Source organism: Aptenodytes patagonicus, chromosome 3, assembly GCF_965638725.1.
Source record: "Aptenodytes patagonicus chromosome 3, bAptPat1.pri.cur, whole genome shotgun sequence".
NCBI classification, from domain to species: domain Eukaryota; kingdom Metazoa; phylum Chordata; class Aves; order Sphenisciformes; family Spheniscidae; genus Aptenodytes; species Aptenodytes patagonicus.
Window position 1 is genome coordinate 53,981,730 of NC_134951.1, and position 20,855 is coordinate 54,002,584.

General features: G+C 37.0%; 1 protein-coding gene and 1 long non-coding RNA gene across 6 annotated transcripts in view; one reads left to right on the forward strand and one right to left on the reverse strand.

Moving 5' to 3' along the window:
• Window positions 1–39: 39 nt before the first annotated feature.
• The window catches only part of AK9 (adenylate kinase 9), a 72,539-nt gene continuing 51,723 nt past the window's right edge, over window positions 40–20,855 (reverse strand). For 2 of the 5 annotated variants that reach the window (XM_076333386.1, XM_076333385.1), the window contains exons 24-37: window positions 20,008–20,227; window positions 17,712–17,774; window positions 16,709–16,909; window positions 14,367–14,585; window positions 11,383–11,596; window positions 10,224–10,425; window positions 8,906–9,052; window positions 7,107–7,327; window positions 5,718–5,914; window positions 5,081–5,250; window positions 4,247–4,345; window positions 4,063–4,165; window positions 3,392–3,506; window positions 40–398 (exon numbers count right to left, since the gene is read on the reverse strand). In XM_076333386.1, the coding sequence (XP_076189501.1) occupies window positions 196–398; window positions 3,392–3,506; window positions 4,063–4,165; window positions 4,247–4,345; window positions 5,081–5,250; window positions 5,718–5,914; window positions 7,107–7,327; window positions 8,906–9,052; window positions 10,224–10,425; window positions 11,383–11,596; window positions 14,367–14,585; window positions 16,709–16,909; window positions 17,712–17,774; window positions 20,008–20,227 (2,374 nt within the window). In that variant the 3' untranslated portion in view covers window positions 40–195. Of the gene's footprint in view, window positions 399–2,000; window positions 2,086–3,391; window positions 3,507–4,062; window positions 4,166–4,246; window positions 4,346–5,080; window positions 5,251–5,717; window positions 5,915–7,106; window positions 7,328–8,905; window positions 9,053–10,223; window positions 10,426–11,382; window positions 11,597–14,366; window positions 14,586–16,708; window positions 16,910–17,711; window positions 17,775–20,007; window positions 20,228–20,855 lie in introns of those variants that run through there. The other 3 variants (XM_076333389.1, XM_076333390.1, XM_076333388.1) reach the window with 3 other exon arrangements.
• LOC143158019 (uncharacterized) lies at window positions 285–20,139 on the forward strand. Its single transcript, XR_012994892.1, has 6 exons — window positions 285–357; window positions 7,126–7,239; window positions 9,033–9,092; window positions 15,086–15,184; window positions 18,926–19,012; window positions 20,086–20,139. It is a non-coding gene; the product is annotated as an uncharacterized LOC143158019 (long non-coding RNA).

Here is a 20,855-nt window from a genome sequence, read left to right on the forward strand (position 1 = left end):
CCCACGCGTGGGCTGCCGTAATAAGCGTTAAACGAGGCGTGACTTAGGACAAAAGATTTTAATTTTAAGACTTCGTGCCCTAGGAAGGGCGGCGTTGCTCACCGGCCGCGTTCCAGCAGCGCGGGCGACTGACGGCGACGCCCCTCGAGTTGATCAAAGGAAGCACGGGGGGGGGGGCGGGGGGCGCAGCCCACGCTACACGAAAGCGGGGCTGGCGTCTTTCAGGGAAAGAAAAGTTCGCAGCCTGCGGTCAAAGCCGGGGGGCCTGCGCCGCGGCTCCCTGTACGGGCCGGCCATGGCTGCCCCCAGGTAGGGGACGAGCTGGCAGTGCTCCACGAACCGCGCCAGCTTCCTCCGGTACGTCTGCCGCGCCGGCTCCGGGCTCCTGGGGTTGTGCGCTGCAAGAAGTTAAGCGGTGACTTAGTGTCCCCTGTTAACTTCGTGGAATCGCATTACAGAAGTTTTAAAAGCGATCAAGTCTACGCCCGATGTTTTTATCCGTGGTACAGGTAAAGCTGCCGTGGGCCGCGCCTGTTGGCGCCAAACTGACAGAAAAATCAAGTCTGGTATTTCGCAAGTTCCTAGCTCCAAAAGGGTGATGATACTCAGAAGGATCAAGGCTTTTGTAAACAGGTAACAACCATATGCTCAGCTGCCATCGCCTCCCCATTCCTCGGGCCGCGAGGGGCTGGTGGTACTCGAGGCAATGACAAATTTGGGTATCGGGTACGTACCCTGAAATGGCGCTGCACGGGGATAGCCCAGGCGCAGCGTGGCTGGCACTGGGCCGCTGCGACCTTGGCACGGTTGTTCTATGACCTAAATGCTTTGCCCATAAAAAAACAAGAGCTGACTGGTACTTCAGAGGAGGAAGGAAACGTCAAGGCCAAGAACTTTACGATGAAGACAGTATTGTTTCTTTTCTTTCTTACCTCTCTGCCCTAAGCCGTGTTTTGGCATACATCAGTTTTGAGTGCCAATCCTCAGAGTATTCTTTATTATTTTAATTGTTACGCTGAGGCAAAGGGGAAGGGGTGATTTAAGACAGCCAAATCAAAACCATTTTTTTGCTGTAAATGGTACTTTATATCTCATTTCAAAAACTGGACAGCATGAAGAACTATGCTATGAGATGCTTCAGCCCGCTAGCTGTAAATTGTAGACAGCTGCATGTAGCAGCTTCCGAGTGATTTTTCAAGCACAGCTGTACGTAGAGCTCTTGCAGGAGTCAAGTTTGAAGGGCACTAAATCCCTCTAGGGATGTATGGTTTCCTACTCTTTTTTTCCAGGAGTAAATCTCTGCGTTTATGATTGATCGCCTGTACCTTCTCTTCTCGGATACTGACAGCAATCCAGTATTGTTAGAAAAGCTTCAGGAGCAACTAAACCACTGTTTCTTGTCCCCTATTTAAATGTGAGATTGGAGAGTGACATAAGTTGAGGACGAGAAGGTCTTACTTCAGATAGAAAGAGGACATAAAAAATTTGTAAGGGACCGCAACGTGAAGCACTTTGATCAAGTTTTTGATCAAGGACGGCGTGACTACCCTGAAGAGACACGCGATAATAAATAATGCTGTATTTGCAAAGGAGATTTTTCCGTGTACTGGAATGCTGCATCTTAAAGTTGGAAGCAGTTCTGCCCAGCACTAGAAGAAGATAACTTGTTTTCCTGGATTCCTATTGTCAAACTGTTTGTCACTGCATGAGGAGAAGAGATTTGTGCACTTGCATAACCTTTCCATTTCATCATCCAGTGCTGATAATGATTTAATGATGCAATATATGAGCAAAGCATTCCTAGCGTGGACATCGTTAATGTTAGCAAAGCTGTGCTAGCAATAGCATGAAAACAGCCTTTGTGGATGAAACAAACTGCAGTACAAAAGCAGTTTTGCTGGCTTAAGAACTGTACGTTTATACAGGGGCTTATCATGTGCCGACACTGTTCAGTGGTCTTCCTTAACAAAGCTATGCCAGCAAAAATCTGTGATAGTCCAAGAAACTTCTGGAGGACTCTGGAAACTGCACGAGGAAACACAGGATGTGAAGAACTTCAGACAAATAATGAAGATTTGCCATTATCTAAAAGAATAAGTAAAAATTCGAAATAACAAAAGGCAAGGTAAAGTTCACCCACTGAACAGGTTGGCTTATGAAAGGTGGGCAGCTTTGCTCCAGAAATCTCCAGCAGCACTGGAAGCCAGACCGAAGCTACAGCAGAGCTGCAAACTAGGCCATTGAAATCCTGAAAGCTGGCACTATTTAGCCTGATTGCAAACTATTAAAGATTATTAGCTGCAACTGCTATCTTGGACTGCAAAACAACAACCAAACAAAAATTCTAAAAAATAGCAAATATGAACACAGGAGACAAAGCTTGGGCAACTTTCCCAGTGAAGGGGTAGTCCTAACCTCTGGTAGCTCCATGAGATGTTTTACTTTATCATTATTTTGTGGGCTGAGTACAAAGCACCTAATTTTAATTTTGGACTGTTTATCTTGGTTATGGAAAAGTAAGGTGGTCGATTGGACTGTCGATTAAATAAAAAAAGATGTTAATCAACATACCGATACTCCGAATCACATTAATACTCAGATCTTCCCAGATAATTTCACAAATAAGCAGACTGATAAATAACATTTCATTCTGCTACAAACTTAAAAATCTAATTAAATCTGCATGGATATCTATTCTTTTGTACCGTGTAACTTAGTGTATCGGTACTGAGCCCATGCAAAAGAAGGGCTTTTTTGACAGTGACGGGTGTTCTATGTGCACTTAAGCTGTTTTTCAATACAATTAGGCCTCTCATTTACACATTTCGCTGGTGTGGTGTTGGAGATCTGTATGATCAGAAAGCTGCCTTCGGGTTATCTCAAGGCAAGGTTTGTTACTAAGTTTTATTTGGCCACCTGATACAGTTGAGAAAAGGCAAGCATTCAGGCACCTAAGCCATTCCTCAGTATTTCAGCAGCCTTTTATTACAGTAATTTTAGTCAATTTTTAAGACAATTCAGGTTGTCTATGACTAGTTTAAAATGTAGTACCACCTAGATTATAACATTTTACTTTCTGATTAGAAACTCCAACAAGGCATATTAGAAATGTTTTCAAGGCCATCAGGCTGTTGGTGATAAAATGTCATTAAAGTCTCATGATTTGTGAGAGATCACTTAACCTATCTACCTATCCTGTTAACCACATTTTCCTCCCTGGTCCTTACACATTTCCAAGAAACTTGGCAGTATGTATTTAAATCAGTATATAATAGTATTTTCCCAAGCTGGACATGAGAAAACTACACAAATTGGTTATCAATGTTGTATCAGATTATTTACTGCATTTATATAATTCATTATTTTTATAGCATATTATTTTATACGCTACCTTTTAAATGGCAGGCGACAAACAGCAGAGCAGTTTTTTTTACGCTTAGGAATGGAAACTTTGGCTTTAAGCAGCCTACTTCATTCAGAGCTTTTACTAGAGAAGTTGCTACTCCCTAAAGAAAGAAAAGAGTTTTAGAAGACCATTACAGAAATCTAGGGCAAAAATATATTCAAAGTCTGATCCTGTTGTCATGCAAATCTAACAATATAGGATGATATCTAAGTTGGTGAATTGTAGAAGATAACAAATAGTATAAAATAGGGAGGGAAGTGACCATGAATCATTTGTTATTTCATATTCGTGTCTCAAAATGTAACCAACTATCCTTAAATGATTCCAGATAGGCTTGTGTCTATCCTGGTGTTAAAAATCAAAGCAAAATTTAATCTTACAAGGATAAACAAGAGAGTCAGAAAATCCATCCTATAATATTGCAGTTTATTATTCCCCTCTGATGGTCTTACTTGCGTTTTTTCCATTAAAGCTACAAATATCTATTATTTTAAAGCTTTTAAAAAATTCCTCTCAATTGTAAGTACACAATTTTCAATTTAATATAATCCCATTAATAAATGTAAGACTCATACTGCATTAAAAATGAAATAAACTGTGTGGGATATACTATAAATTGCAAAATCATGTTTTAAAATAGAAAAGCAAAAACTGGCCTGTTCAAGGTATCCAGCCAAAGGAAGTGCAGTGAGTAGTATTGGCTCCTTTATTGGAGGGAGTTTACGTGGAAGCTTCAGATTCCAGTACTTCTCTGGTAACCTAACCAGGTAAAAAGTAAGCACTTTTAAGATGTATAAACCGTGACATGATTAAAGATTAAAAGGCAGTTAGTATATTCACCTCATAAACTTCAGAAGTTTTTCTTCACTTTCAAAAATATATACCTTATCTTGATATTTTGCTGCATACTCGATGTTGCCAGGCACCAAAGCTTCATATCTGAAGAGGCGGCGCAAGAAAGACTATTAATTCACAGGAAGTGTAAAACATCATTTGTATGGTATAAATTCATGAGCTACTGGGAGCCATCTGGTAATTTAGCAAGTATAGGAACTACAAAAAAGTAGCAATTGGATCATCCAAGTTTCCCCCACATGACTGACAGTTACAAGGCTCAAAATCTGAGAGAGTCTCTGTCTCAAAATCTGCTTATTAAGGGGCTTTTATAGTGCTTCTTTAGAGCTCCTCTAGTTAAAATGCCAGTCATAGTTGTTCAGGAGATTAAGAAGGGACAGCATAGAATTGACTATTAACGGTTCTACCTTGATGAGAAATTCTTGCACACTGAGGAAATCAGTGGGACTTTATGGTGGAGCTTTATGGATCTCACAAAAATCATAATAGCTAGTTTTGCATCTACCAAAGTTTTGTGAGATTTGTTTGAACTTTTTGAAGGCTTATGATAGAGGAAACTCAAGCTGTATCTGAGCAATCTTCATCACAAAAGACAGTAAGCCAACAGATCCTTGTAGAAGGATTTGTAGCCTTTTGATTTTCAAAAGGTGATTTTACACTGATTTTCAAAGCCACAGGCACAATATAGAGCACTGTAATTGCTTTTCCTGTCAAAACCCTGAACACTATTAAAAAGTACTTTGAAAGAATTTCCTTATTAATATGTTAATATAGGACACATAGTCTGTAATTCAGATTATGAAAACTGCAGTGATGTACCTCTGTTTACCATCTAGGTAAGTGACTGGACAGTATCCCTGCATTTCAGCAGATACAGGGAATAAGGCCTTCACTTCTGCTGCAGTCAGTTTCTTTGGTAGCATATCTGGGGGTGGGAGAGGGTGAGGTGCCAGTGGTGGCACATAAACCTCTGGTCTGCTCAAGAATTTCTGTAGAAAAAGAAATTAAATGGTTTTATCATGAAAGAAGCACTGTAAGGCTGTTAGTCAAACTCTGGAGGACTGGCTCACACAATTTAGATACTTGTTTCTTCTACAACACCTCTCTTAGAGTGTCACTTAGTCATCACTATCCACCCACCATCCATTCCTACCCATTGCTATCATTAGCCAGTCTCTACCCCCAGTCTCCCCAAAACAGATGGAGAAAGGAGGAAATGGTTGTTTCGAAATGAATGTTTGATCTATGACAATTTGTAAGAGGAGCTTTGGTTTGAATGGACTCTCTGCTGCATTTTGTCTGCATAGATGTTTGATAGCAGAAATACACAGAACAAAAGCTTGAATACTAACTAATTCAGCTTACATACTGCTTGTTTCTGTATGGAATCAAAGAATCTAAGCGACGATGTTCCCTCTTCCCGTAATCCCCTCCTGACCTGCTTTTTGAGACTTACGTCCAGTTCTTCCTGTGAAGCCATTTTGTAATAGTGTCCTCGAAATTCTGCAGCAAACTGCAATGACGACATTACGGAGCAGTCAACCAATTCACCCTTTTCTGCAAGGCTGACGGGACAGTACTGTCCAAACTCCCCCAGCCGATCCTGCAGCTCTTCGGGTGTGATACATAAATCAGCAATGCCGGCTGCTTTTCCTGTTAATAAAAGCAATTAATGATAATGTTTTATTAATGAAATTCAGAAATGTTACAGTTTAGAAGATATTAGAATTCATCATGTGAAAATGATATTAAATAATGAGAATTAAAATAGCAATTTTTATAGATGGATATTAAAATGAAATTGCAACCCATTTTACCAATTAATTTTAATAACATTTTTCTAGCACTTAAGAAATATAATAATTATTAATGATGTGGTATACTCTGCATGCTTAACTTATTAGTCGGTTTTCGCTGGGACAGTTTTATTTATGATTTATTGTTTTACTCCTTTGTGTTGCTAAGGAACATTTCAGCTTTTATTTCTTTACATTGGTGAAAAAGTACAAGGTGTGTATGATGAAAGCCTCCCCTTTATTCATCCACGGCTTGCAAATGCTACAGTCTATCTGGATGAAATATATTCAAAATCTTGAATAAAGTATCATATAAAACCCAAACTATTTAAAAATTGTGCTTTTAAACCTTGATGAGAAAAAGTTAAATGTATTTTAAAATTTTTTTGGCTTATGACTGCAATTTTTAAGAAGGGTGCAGCCACAGAGCTGTGAAAGTTAAAACGAAAAGGTGGATGCAAGATAAGGAAGTCTGTTTGCCCTTCAGAGGAATTCTAGTTAAACTGTACAGGCATGTTTAAAAGGCATATTTAATCCTGACCAGTGCCGACACACAAAAATTCAAGTGGGAACTGTGTCATTTTAGACTAAAGTGGTTTTCCTCCCACAGCGCAGAAATTAACTCAGATGGCATATTTAACCTTAATTCTGAACTTAACATTTTTCCCCCTCCTTCCCTCTTCCTCCACTGACACATAAGTGAAGCTGCAAGTCACAGTTCCCCTTGTATACTTTGGGGGAACCTTTGTGATTTATCACCCGATGTTGAGGAATCTGCCATGGACCATGAGACCTCTGACTTCTTTCAGCTGTATTCTGTTACCCTGTTCTTTGGAGGATGGCCTCAAACTGTCCTATAGTTGGATTTGTCTTTGCTCTCTTCAAGAGATCTCTTCAAGATCTCTGCAGATGAGATCGAAGAATTTGAGGGTACGTATGTGCCCAAGAATTAGCTTAATCCAAAGCAAGTTGAAGTTGAAATACACTCATTGCATTGCAGCTTCTTAAAGAAAAGAATATTATTCTGAGAAACTTTGTTTTTCTTTTACCTTCTCTTATTCTTTCCAGGTATATCTGGATTTCTTTAACAGCCACTTGAACTTCCTGCAGTACTTTGTTCCAGATCCACCACTTGCTCTGAAAGGCATCAATCACACACCAGTTCTGATGCTCCTTCTTATAGTAAGTCCTAATTGCATCTATGTGCTGTTTATAGCAGGAATTTTTAATAGCTAGAATCTGTGAGCTGTCATGTTCAGGGTAGGGAGGTCTGAAGACAATGAAAAATAACACTGAGTTAAGTCTGAAGATTAGATCATTTCATTGAATTTCAGCTGTAAATTCTAGAGTTCACTTTAAGTCCTTTTTACAAAATTCTCCTTACTTGACACTGTAGAACATATTTGAGAAATACAACTTTCTTATTAAGAATATTACCAGTTACATATAAAAAGCAGCATACTTCTGATCAGACAGTTATGTTCAGAAACAAAGAAGAAAACTTTTGCTATTTATGTCCTAAATATAACTCAATAATTTAGTAAAGGATTTGGAATGTATCAGCACATATTAACTGACAGACACTACCAATACACCATTAAATGGTGCCCTAGACAAAATGCTATGAGACTTTTAAAATAGAAGTCAATTGTTTATTGAAAAACAGGCTTAATTTTGAATTATGCTGTTGTTTGAAATCAAGAGGTAGCCATAATCCTTGATATATTTTGAAAACTGTCTGTCATATTTACATATACATAAATGAAACTAATCCATCTAACCTCTCAAAATATTATGCAAGACCAGAAGAGATACTTTGACTAGAACATAGAAGCATTTCCCGTTTTGGTTCTTAATTTAAATGATGCCAAAAAAAAGACAAACTTCTGCTTTAATAGGATTAATTTCTCTGTAAGTTGTACCTTTCAGAAATATCTGATATTGCACATTTGATTTGTATTTAAGCCTATGAAATGTAATTAGTTTGGTATTTAAAATGAAAAGTTTAAAGTAAATACTTTCAAAAAGACAGCATTAATTTAATTTTTTGCAATGCAAATTGCTTTAGGCTTTCAGTAAACAGTTAAGCATTGTACTGATTACTAGATAAAAAGAGACAAAATGAAAGAGACATGCAATAATGCTCTGAGCTATCTGGAACTTCTTAGAAACACTTCCTCTAATGAGAACCATGTTCTTATACAATTTAATTTTAAGGTGAATGTTCTGTTCTTTTTAATTCTCTGTCTGTTTATAAACTACTTACTGCTGTTCCTCAAAAACAACCAACAGCTCTTTAAACAGAATATTTATCTCCTTAGAAAAACAAAGAAGGGAGCGAGCTGAATTGAAAGTTTAGATGAGTAACTCGTGAATTGTATATGTTATTAAAATATACATTATTTCCATCTTTTAAAAAGAACTCCAATTAAGACTTAAAAGAGAGCTTATTAGATGAAGTATCAGTTTCCCTTATGATGATAATAATTGAATTGATGAATAATAAACTGGTTTCATTAATGAATGAATAATAAATTGGTTTTATTAAAACCAAGTTAACTAAGCAGTGAGTGCACAGCATTGCACATCTGTGACCTCAGTCATGCAATCAGGGGAGCTGGCCAGAGCATGCCACAAATTCCTTATGTCTCCATTTCTGGTCTATGGAAATCAAAGCATTAGAATATGGAGGGACTGGTGCCCATGTCTTTTCTTATGTGGAGTTCGGAGACAGCTGGGTTATGCACCTGCTTAGATACAGCCTCTCTGGGTATAGCACTGAGGCGCATAAATAGAGAAATGACAGTATCGTGTGGATAAAAATATTGCTGTCAGGGAGCATCACTACCTATTTGTGCTTTCCTTATCCAACAGTGCTCTTCTGAACACTTCCTTTGCATCCATTTCTAATTCAAAGATTTTCACTGGAATTATCCTAGCTGATTCCAATAGGTTTACTTGTTTTCTTGTTACAGGATATCCATCAATTACAGCTCTGCATACAAACAGAAACAGAAAGACAGTTTTCCTGAGAGGTCAGTTTCTAATTAACCATTAAGACTATGTACATTCCTAGTACATTCTCAATAGAGACAAAAGTTGGCACCCATGCCATGAAATTATCGTTGCCCTGACTTGACAGACACAGTCTTCACTCCTAAGAATTTACAATCAAACTAAAAAAACCAAAATCAAGTAGACAGAATAAGAAATAGTAAAGAGTATAGGAAATATACAAAGGGCAAAAGGTATAGGAATGGAAGTGGATGGCTCTGACTTATAAAAACGGTGGACTTCAAAATTCTGACACATCAGTCATTCAGAAGCATAATTTTAACTCTGGGAAATCTCCATATGGATTGGGAGGAGTAGTTTTCAAAGTGAAAAGTAAAATGATTTACAGTACTTGAAGAGTTTTTTTAATCATATTGAAGAAGAAATGCTTTTCACATATTAGGCAATACTGGGGCAAAATATACCGAAACAATATTCCAATATTTAACATGAAAGAAAAGTTGAAAGGATTCTGATCTCAAGCTCAAATAATTTTCAGAGATTATTCCAGAATTGCCTTTCCCTGTAACAATTCTCCTTTTTGGGGAGAGGAGTTGAATGTCATGAAATCATGATCATGAAGCTTTTTAAGTCTGCCCGGTTTGGAAGGTGTTTCAGTGGTGGAGAAAGAGCCTAGGAAATCAGGATCACATATGAATGAGGTGGAAAGACTCACTGGTTTCAGTTCCTCCTTAATGACTTCAGTTGTTAACAAAACCAGAAAAAACCTTGAGTACTGAACCAGTCTGCATGACCAAAGAGAATCAGATGTGTCCAAGTTGGTACTGGAGTTGATATAAGAGAGAGAAAATGGTAATTCTCAAAGGATAATAGAAAATACTGGCTTATTGACTGAAAAAAAGGTAACTTTCATAAAGCATATTACTTGGATTTACTGGCATATACTTACTTGAAAATTGCAGAAAATTATGCTTCAGTCTGGTTTCCCAGAGTAACGTGAAGAACCTCATTTTGTACGGATTATTTTCTTAATGCATAAACCATTGATGTGTGTTAGTGAAATTGGTTTACAGTGATAACATGGGAATCACTACCTATGAAGGGACTGGCATGTCTTGAAAAAACCCCCGAAACCCAAACGAGACTCTTACCCAGTGGTATTACACACGTGATTCATCAGAGCCACATCTAGAGCCTGGATGGCCAGTTCATCAGGTACAGTCAGTCCTTTGTGAAGATGCCACTTTATCCTAAGTGCCAGCTCACTCTCTGGCTGATTGTTTAACACTAGCCGTATGGCATCTCCCATACTCAGGCGCAGTAACCCATATACACTTGCAAATTTCTTGGCAACTGCAAAACATTTTGATTTCAACACACAACTTTAACATAAGCAACTTCACAACCTAGCAGTCTGTTAAAGTATGTCCTTAGTCTTAGAAGCTAACTGCTCAGCTCATTCCCTGGGTCATTTCCAATGCATAATCTTGGTAAGTGGGTACCTAACCCTGCTTAGGCCCCTAAAGGGCCCAAACCTTTGCATATGTGCAGAGCATGCCCGATGCACTAACAGTGTTCAGTTCAGCACAAACCTCAGCAGCAATAGTCAATATTATTACAAAGTATCTTAGAAAATATGCTTCCACTGCTGCCCCTTTTACAGAACAGCCTAGAAGTTAGATCATTTATCCAGGAAATGGGAAATACAGTTAAAATTTCCTCCTTAATATGAGATAATTTGAACCCATCTCTTCTTTTTCTAACACCCTATTCTAATCATGAAGCTATGGTGTGAGCTGAATTTTATCCTCCTCCAGTTAAAGACAGAGACCTGTGGATTGAAAGAGTCATGGAGGAAGGAGGAGAGGGGAGAAAGACGGAAGTCTTGGGTTTTTTTGATCTAGAAGTTTGGAAGCAGACTGGGGAATGTGGAGGTTTGGGTTCTGGTCCTTGATCCTAGGAATAGTTCTTCATTTTACGTTAGATCATATTCACTGAAAGAAATATGAAACAATTAGAAAATAATCAGAAATAATACAAGGGGTATAAATAGTGTAAGTCTGGATTTTCTAAGTGCCAGTCCAGGTCACTAACTTCTTAAGAAGCTGGGATAAAATTCAGATGGACAATGCGTAAGTATCTGACTGTCAAATGAGACCCTAGAGAATGTAACTAAAAGATTCCATGACCAGCAAGAAAAGGAGGAAGACCAACAATATTAATGGTTTATGATTTTTTAATAGCAGTAATGACAGATACAGCTTCAGTGATTAGATAAGATTTTGCTTTATAGATAATACTGGCTCCTACCTGTAGTCTTGCCAGATTTTGGAGGTCCCACGATTGCAATCTTAAGTGGCACAGCTGGTTTAGGTTTTGGCTGACGAATATATTTGATGGGATTTTTCATAAATGTTTCTTTATTTTCTTTACTTGAAAAGAAATAAATATATTGTCGATGGATTACAGGAAAGACTGTGTTTTCATGGCTTTGTTGTGGCTTGATTACCTCTCCTTCACTTAGCTGTAGCATATACAAAATGGGAAGCAGTTGGTTAGGTTTGACAAAGCCGCCTCTCCCTCTGTCCTACAGAAGTGGCGTTATAGAAGAGGAGTACCAACTGTATGAAACAAACCATCAAAGCATTCTGAAATTCATACATATGGACTTAATATTTTGTCTGAGTCTGAGGAACTTCCATACATATGCAATTCTTGTACAAAAAGATGAAGTAAACATTGAAGACAGAAAGAATATTCACTATTTCCAGTAGGTGGTACCGTAACACTTTCTGTCCATCAAGAGAGTGTAGTCAGAGAGGTATAACATAATACTTTTTTTAATTTTCAAAGAATAAAGAAAATAATTTTATTCCTCTGTGAATTAAAACCACTTATCTGCCTGACAGTAGAAGATGCACTGAGAATATTGTATTCAGCAGAAGTCATGTAGAAATGAAGAAAACAGAAAAGAATATCAATACTTACATTATGGTGAAGTGTAAAACCACAACAAGACAAGCCAAAAAAGCTTTTGGTAAAACACATACACTGCTGATGAAATCTTTTCAAACACATCAGACAGCCCACTAGAAAGTCTGTAGTGTTGATGGATGATTGAGATGTAAGAGGAGCAGTAATGGCAGAAATGGTCATTGCAGAAATGCTAAATGAATTCCTTGCACCACTGTTCACTATGGAAGAACTTAGTCATGTCCCTGTTGCAGCCCTTCTTGGAGGAACTGCCTTAAAGTGTCAATAAAGGATGTTTTAGAACAAACTGTTGACATCTGTAGAAAAAATTGCCCAGACCAGATGGCATTCACCTTACAGTTCTAAAGGGCCTCAGAAGTGAAATTGTTACTGACTAATGTGTAACCTATTGCTTACATTGGCCTGCCTTCCACAAAAAAGGAAGGTGGAGAAAGTGACCATTTTTTGAAAAGGCCCCCAGGATGGATCCAGGCAAACATAGTCCAGTAAATCTGACCCTGTATTGAGCAAATTGAAATATATTAAGGAAAAAAACAGTAGTTACAGGCATACATATGAAATAATGGAGAAGAGCCAACTCATCTTCTTGTAGAGGGAAATCATACCTCACAAAACTATTAGTATTCTTTGAAGGAGTCAGTAAATATATAGATAAGTTGATCTGGTTGCTACAGTAAGAGATGGGACTGTTCTACTGCGTGGCATTATCTTGCCAGACCCTTCTCTGATTCTTAGGTTCCTGTTCCTGCACCAAGTCATTTCAGGGTGCTTGCCCTCAATTTATAAGATGTCAGGAGTCTGTATATCTGCTCCCATTTCTTCCTCAGCTCATCATTTTTATTCTCTGCTTATCTAATCAGTTGCATAACTACTTCCCCCCCCCCAATTTAATCTAAAAGTAATTGGCATATACTCTGCCTTTCTACAAAAAAACTCCAGTCCATAATCAATTTCATCCTTTCTATTATATCCTAAAATACCCTCAAAATGATCCTATTTCCCTTTCATTATTGTCAGCATGTACATTTCCACTGTCAGCACACTACTCTGATTTTATCTAATAGCTTTCTATGACTTCTTTCTTCTAACTGAATTGTACTTTTTGGTTGGTAAAAAACCACTATACAGCATAAATGAATGAATTGGAGAAATGGAATGACAAAAATGTAGTGACATCTAATAGAACAAAGTGCAAGGTCTAGCGTGTAGGGACTAATAAGAATTAAACATATAAGCTGGGGTTCAGTAATTGGAAATGACAGAAGAGAAGAAATATCTACTTGTATTAATATGTCCCTAGATTATTAGATGCCAATTTGACACAGCCATGGAAGAGGCAATTCTGATCCTAAAACATCTTAAGTAAGAATTTTGATTATATAAAGCCGTAATAAGAGCTGATCTGTATACAATTCTCATTGCCAAGGTCAAAGAAAGATAAACACAATCTGGAACAGGTGAAGACCCAACTTGATGACTATACAAAAGGGAATAAAAGTTACTTGATTCATTAGCATAGTAAAATGAAGGCTAAAGTATGTTTCCTTCAGGATCTTCCTGTTTTCTGTATCTTGTTCACTGGATTTTTTTTAATCAACCCTCCTTTTTATTTCTGATTTACTCACAATCCAACCTGCTTTTATTTCTAGCATTAAAACCAAAATTTTACCTGCTAACATTTCACTTGCTACTGTATCAGCCCACTTTTGGGGATAGACGTCTACTTTCTGACCTCGACTTTCCGGATCTCTAGTAAAATACTATGGAATTAGATTTGTTGCTCTTCAAAATTTGTAAGTTTTGACAACAAAGAATTATTGCTGATGAATTACATACATTTAACATTTGTTGGTTTACTTTTTTGCCACTGCTGGGGGTGGTGGCCACCCGTGTGGCTTCTTACAAACTCAAACCCCAAATCCTTTCAGTTTGTTTTTGCTGCTTCTGGAAGGCTTTAAGACCTTCTTTGTTGTCCTGTGTTTTGTGTATCATTAAGAATTAGGCATTTCTTTCTGATTCAGTGCCACCTTTAATTGTGTTGCCAATGTTAATGTAACGATTTTACTAAATGCCTCTCAGCCTTAATTTAGCTGCAACACTGAAAAAACTAACACCTTTTATTATCAATGCTTGCTGTATTTTGTGTATATTCAGTGGTGTAGTTTTGATTCAGTAATGTAGTTTTCATTTAATATTTCTGGTATTAGTTGCTGCTGCCTGATAATATTTTTTTAATGTGAAATATTTTTTTTTAAAGTATTACTTTTTGAAAATATTCTTCAGTTATTTAAGAACATTACCTTGATTGGATCCCACTGACCAAAAGAACTTGGAAATTTATATGAGAAAACTAGCATCTTTTGTGCAAGTGGCAAACTTATTGGGTAACATTTCTCAAAAATGCTTCCACGGTTTTCCATTAGAGAATTCAGCTTGCTATATATTTGGTAGCATACGATGTGAGGCTTCCGTCCTCCATTGATCTCGATTTGTGGTATTAACAATTTTTCAAGTTCTTCCTGGTTAATGAAAATGTAATGAAATATTAGAATCATAAACACGATCAGATTCTTAATAATGACTGACAGCAAGATTTTCTGTGAACTATCAAGGATTTCTTGAGCATGTTCTCAGTCACTGTAAATCAGCAAAATTTGATTTGAGACAAGAATTGGTCTTCCTGCCCATTGAAGTTTAAATTACCCAGTCTATCTTAAGTATCATACTATTAAAAAAAAAAAAAGGACAATCTGACAGTTAACTTTGAGGAATCTACTATGATGAAGCTAAAGCTTGAGAAGTATCTTTTATTAAAAAAATAATCAAATATCATTCTTTCCCACTCCAAACAATTTAGGATGGTTTATTTAGTTACTCTCCAAAAATATTGTGGCTCTCTGGTGATGTATTATTCACCAGCTTATTCAACTAAAATATAAACCCAATCCATTTTCTATGAGTTTTTTCTAGCAACCTAATATTTTTACAAGTGCTCATGTGTTTTAATGTCATCATTTAGTTTTCAATAACAGACCAAGATTCCACAATGTCAAAGAGGACCAACAATTAAAGAACCAGAGAACAGTAAAGAAGAGACTTGAATAATGAATCAGAAATAGTAAGTTATTTGAAGTTATGTATAAAGGTATAAATATTCTTGGAATTAAAAAAAAAATGGGAAAAATACTGAGTAAGGGGTTATTAGTAGTATCTAGTCCCAATATGCAATTCTATTATATGATACTACTTCTGTGTAATTCCTCAACTTACATATAATATCTATATAGATCCACAGTCTTGGATCTTTCGACTTACTGTCACAAGCAGAACTCAATATAGTAACGAATTCTAAAACACCAGTCACCTCTTTTGTCGCTGCGATTTATGTACTTCTTGAAAGGAACAAAAGTTGCTGACTCTCTTAATTGCCTGTTCCTTTTCTGAACAAATTTTTCATCAGGTTACTAATGCAACAAACGATATGCTCCCAAATGACAGAGAGGAAAATGCTCCAAGAACTATAGTATTCCACTAGCTTTAACTTGAAACATCATATTGTTCACGTAAAGAGCTAAGGCTGTTACCGGGATTTCTTGTTTATTGTCTCTCATGGGCCTTATCCTAAATTCTTTCCAATTCTATTTTGAAAATTCAGCTTATACTTGGAAAAGTGAAATTAGCCACAAGCTTCATTCAGAACCCCTAAAATTATTTTTGTGATTATCACTGGGATACATGATTCTATGCATTGAATAGTTCAATAAAAATACGACATTTTACGGTCACTTTTGAAAGTTGAATGTACTTTCAATTCACCTTCTTCCAAAATTAATGGAAAGGTGAATCTCTGAGCACAAAACATTAATCTTCTCCACACAGCTTATGCTTCCTTGTAGTGCAAAGAATGTTAGGAGTTTATTCTTGATTCATCTGACATTTAATCCATTAACTATTAAAATAAAGTGAACCTTGAATCAGTCACACGTAATGGTGTTGGTAAAGGTTGGATTCATTTTGCAAATCTTATATCTATGTCTTGGCTATCTACTTCTGTAAACTTTCTCTCTGGTCAGTGGATAGAGTTTCTTCTAAATCATGATTAGTTTCCTCCTGAAGTAAGATACTTAGTATATAGTAAACAAATGGTACCAATCTACTTACTGCCTTAGATGTGGGCATTAACGTTGCAGGTATCTAAAGGTAGGTGAGGTTACCTCACCATAGGTAATTGCACTGATTTCGAGAAAATTACATTACTAAGAACTGTATAAAAAAATCAGAGTTGTCTAATAAGAATTTTGCCTTAAAAATTATTTTGAAATACTGTTCATATATTTATGACTCTCTAGTTTGGTTTGTATCAACGGACCTATCAAAAGGGAAATAAGGACCCCAAGACTGGGTAGGTCTACCCAAAAGTTTCCTTTGTTTTTTCCCCCACAATATTAGTCTCATAAATTATATACTTTTTAAAGTATATACCTTCTCACTACAGCCTTCATCTGGCTCACATATTTAGATCATGAGTACAGCCGCACAATTGTTTGAGCACTATAACTTTTAAATTTGACAAATAAAACTGGAAACTCTTCTTCTATCATGTGATCATATAATTTAACAAAATAAGCAATGGAATAGGTACCTGTACACCTTGTAAACCATCTATTTCTGAATCAAACTTTTCTGCAATTTCATTTTGTATGCGGTCAGCAGCATCAATCTCCTGTTCTTCTTCAGCCTCTTCTTCTTCTTCTTCTAAAAACTCTTCTTCAAGTATAGCTTCAACATCTTCATTCTCATCTTCCTCCTCAGTGGCTTCATAATGGTCCTTGTTTGCTAAAGCCTATAAAGGTAAAATATTATTTTGTTTCATGTCTGTGATACAGATGTTTTGAAGGAACATATGGTATTCTTGTCTCTTTTTTAATTAGAAAAATCATTAATTCAACAAAACCTCATTTTGGGGTATTCTTTATCGTATGCAAAAATCTAGCAAATTCTAGAATCGTATTTCAGAAGAAAATACAGAGGTATTGCATAGTGCATACAGTGAAGCATTGTAGCAGTTCCAAGAGCGCTTAAAAATCTGAAGTGCTACGCTGCAGTTTTGATAAGAGGAGTATTTTTTTCATACATGGTATTGTAGTTTGGCAGGACTTTGTTATAAACAAGCGCGTTAGCTGAAAGTGTAGTTGACAGAATTTCATGAGCAGTCAAGTAGTACATTAACGCATTTATAAATATACTTTGTATTTGAGTTTGGGCAGAAATCGTGGTACAATCCTATTCTGGATTAACCATGGATTTGACAGGGTACTTAAAATACATGCCTAATTGCAATTAATGGGGCTATTCTTATGCTTACAAATTAGATACATTAAACACATTCGTAAGTATTTTGCTGAATTGGAGCACATACTGAGAATACTTTTAAAATTGTTTTTAGTGTTCATGAGTCAATAGTTTCTAAAACAATTTAGACATCATGTCAAATTATTTTTGAAAGTAGAAGTTTCTGACCGTCTATCACATATTTACTATTCTACATTGCCTTGAAAACTCTGTGACTAAAAGCTCTAGGAATTTCTAAGATATGCATGCAAACACTTCTATTTAAAATCTTTCTTATTAGCTTGTTTTCTTACCTCCTGCTTCTTTTGTTTTTGTTCTGCTAAAAGTTCTTCCCTTCTTCTAGCAATCCTCTCATCCTGTTAGTGAAAAAAAGATATAAGACGACAATGATATTTGCTAATAAAAGCTCTCCTCTGAGAATTGGTAATGCGACCTAGAATGAATGTTGTTCTTTCCACCTTAAAACTCTGTTTCCAGTTGCTTCTAATGTTAAAAAATACTATCTGTGCAGCTTGAAATTTTGCAGACCAGACATACCTCTCTACTAGGTGAACAAGTAAGTAAATGTTAGTAAAATTAATTTGGCAACTGCTGAGATTGAGATTAGGGGGGAAAAAAAGACACTGATTCTGATCACACTGAAAATACAGTATTTTTATTGGTAAACTACAGAATTTCTAAACTTACAGGTGGTTTCTGCCATTTGGCAAGGGGGTGACTGAGCGTAGTATTAAGTGTGTGCTGTTCCCTATGCCTGTTTAGAGCTGCCCAATTTTGACCAAGTTATGAGCATTTGAAATGTAATCCCCCATACACACTCAGTAGATACACGTCAAATACCTGATGGCTAAATCCTAACTCAGAAGTAATATGCAGAAGCATTCTACTTAAGGCCAGTGGGATTGATGGGTATTCGACCTGTAATTGCTGTTCTTCCACACTGTAATGCTGTCACCTGAACTAAGATCAGAGAAACTGAGTATGTCAACACGCAGGCAATAGTGCAATTTGAGAAATCCATGTTAACTCCAAGCGGAGTGGCCTGGATACCAGAGCATTCTTAGCAGAGCAGCAAGAAGCTCTGCACAGACTAATTTTCTCTACTCTTGTGACTAAATTCCAGTGTTCCTGAATGACACTGCACTGCAGGTGTGCTCATTGCTCTGTGTCCTGTTGCCAGCTTCTTTCAGTGGAGAAGGAAACTCTAGGGTAGCATTCAACTGGTCTGTCTGCTTTTCCCAGACTCTCTGTATGTCCTCCAGCTTTAACAACAAAAGAAGGGTTAACAGTACACTCAGCAATGCTGCATTCTCACAGCACCATCCGACTTGCTCACCAACTGGATGCTATGGAAAAATACTCAATGTGTAACTAAAAACTATATTGCAATACACGTAAGCAAAAACATCGAATTACTGTTACTCAGGAAATCCTGATTCTGATCTTTCCTTACTTCTTAATGCCTTTATCAATTTGTATCACTGTTTTGTGTATGTGTTTTCAATAGGAACCCGTTATTTTCCTTTGTCATCAGGAGCCATATCGATGCCTACATTGCTCATTAGAAGTTTGGACCTTAGGATCTGTAGCACAGGTATTTGCCACTTGAATTATCAGAGTAACTGCTTACAGGGTGAGCTTAGTACAGCAACGTATACTGGTCACTAGAATGCACCTTTTCCAGCAAGGTTTCCAACCTGCCTCAGGAAAGACTAAATAGAAAAAATATTTTAACTCTCCTAGATTATATGCATTCTCAGAGCCAACCTCTGGCACAAGGAGTTCAGAAAGCTTCCTGGTGTTGTATGAACCTTGTCCCAAATTCCGTTGTACTAACTTCCTGTGTGTCAACTGCTCTGTAGTAACTTATGCTCAGACCTTTTCTGATAGTACATGTGAAGTACTTTATCTCACTTTTATAGAAAGTTAGGAACCTTGAATATGTTGCATGTGCTGATTGTAAATGTCTGCATAGAGGTTTCAGGTTAATTCAAGTAACTTGTAACCTGTTCAGTAGTAGGCACAGCTTTGTTCAAATGGGAGACTGTGCAGCTGCAACAGCACTGAGAATGTGGCTTAGTGCTATTAAATTTCTGTGCAGAGTATCATAGTTGGAAACACAGACACATACACCATACAGTACCTGTGAAGTCAGACTATGGGAGATGCAGATCGACTCAATGGCACATGCTCAGGGAATCCGGGATGCAACAACAGTACTGCCCGTGAGCTGTGTATTTGATTTTTTATGGCCATATTCACTCTCTCCATCTAGTTGCCTTTTGTCCAGGACTTTCCAGATGTCTGGCATTCTGTCAGACTGCCAGTTGCCTGGCAGCACAGCTACTTTTCTTGGGCTGCAAGGTATCTAAACTCCTGCATGAATTAATTGCACAGAGGAGGAAAGGAGCCCTAAATTGTTTTTGGTTCCTATGGTAGATCTAGGAATGCTGTGAACGTGTGCGGCTGTGTTTCCTCGCTCCCATATCCATTTCTCTGTGTGCTCTTCACTGCTTTAGGAGTTTTAGAATCTGTGTTCAGATCTATGCTGCTGAAATTACAAACAAGGAGACAGGACTGAAAACTTACCCTTATTTTTGTTTTCAGGTCTTTCAGTTTCTTTTTATTTTCCATTTTTCTATATTGTCTTTCTTTCCATTTTTTCAGACGTGGAGGAAAAAGACGGTCAAGAACATCACTTTCTTCTACTTGAATATAAACTGCGACATCAGGACAGAGTCCTCGTTCTGACAAATACTGGGCTTCATCTAAAGTACGAGGGAAACCATCCAGTATAAATCCCGTGGACCTAATTGGAAAATAAGATATTTATCATTATGTAATGTAGTTTAGAGTGGAACACAGTGAAAATGCAATTAATTTGAAAAAAAAAAATTAAACTCCCTTATTAAATGTATATGTTAAGAGTAAACTTAAAAAAATACTTTCAGGTATTATCTTTTGACAATGTAAAACTGATACTTCACTATGTGTTATAATTGGTGTACTAACAAATATATTTCTTCTGAGGTTTTAATGTGCAGAGATTAATTATTTAAAAAGAACTTTAAAAAGCCAAAATAAATTGTCTCCTTAGTATTGCTTGTGTGACTCTAAAACCAGTACTTCTTAGGCACTGCTCTCAAAAAAATAGAAGGTCCCCCCAACATTATTTTGGTAACATCTGCCACAGAAAGCTCGTCACCTGAAAATTTATTTTTCAAAAATGCCTGACAATTTCTTCTCTAGTATAGTATGAGAATTTTACTGCTCAGCATGACCTACATCTCCCTTCCTGCAGATACTAAAACCAGGTCAGATATGTCTGGAAAGCTCTGTGGCTTGTTGGAGTTCTTACAATCTCAAATTAGAGGAGTAGTTCTGTAAAGCTGAATGTTGCATTAATAAGAAGTTAATATTTCTCTTTATTACTTTAG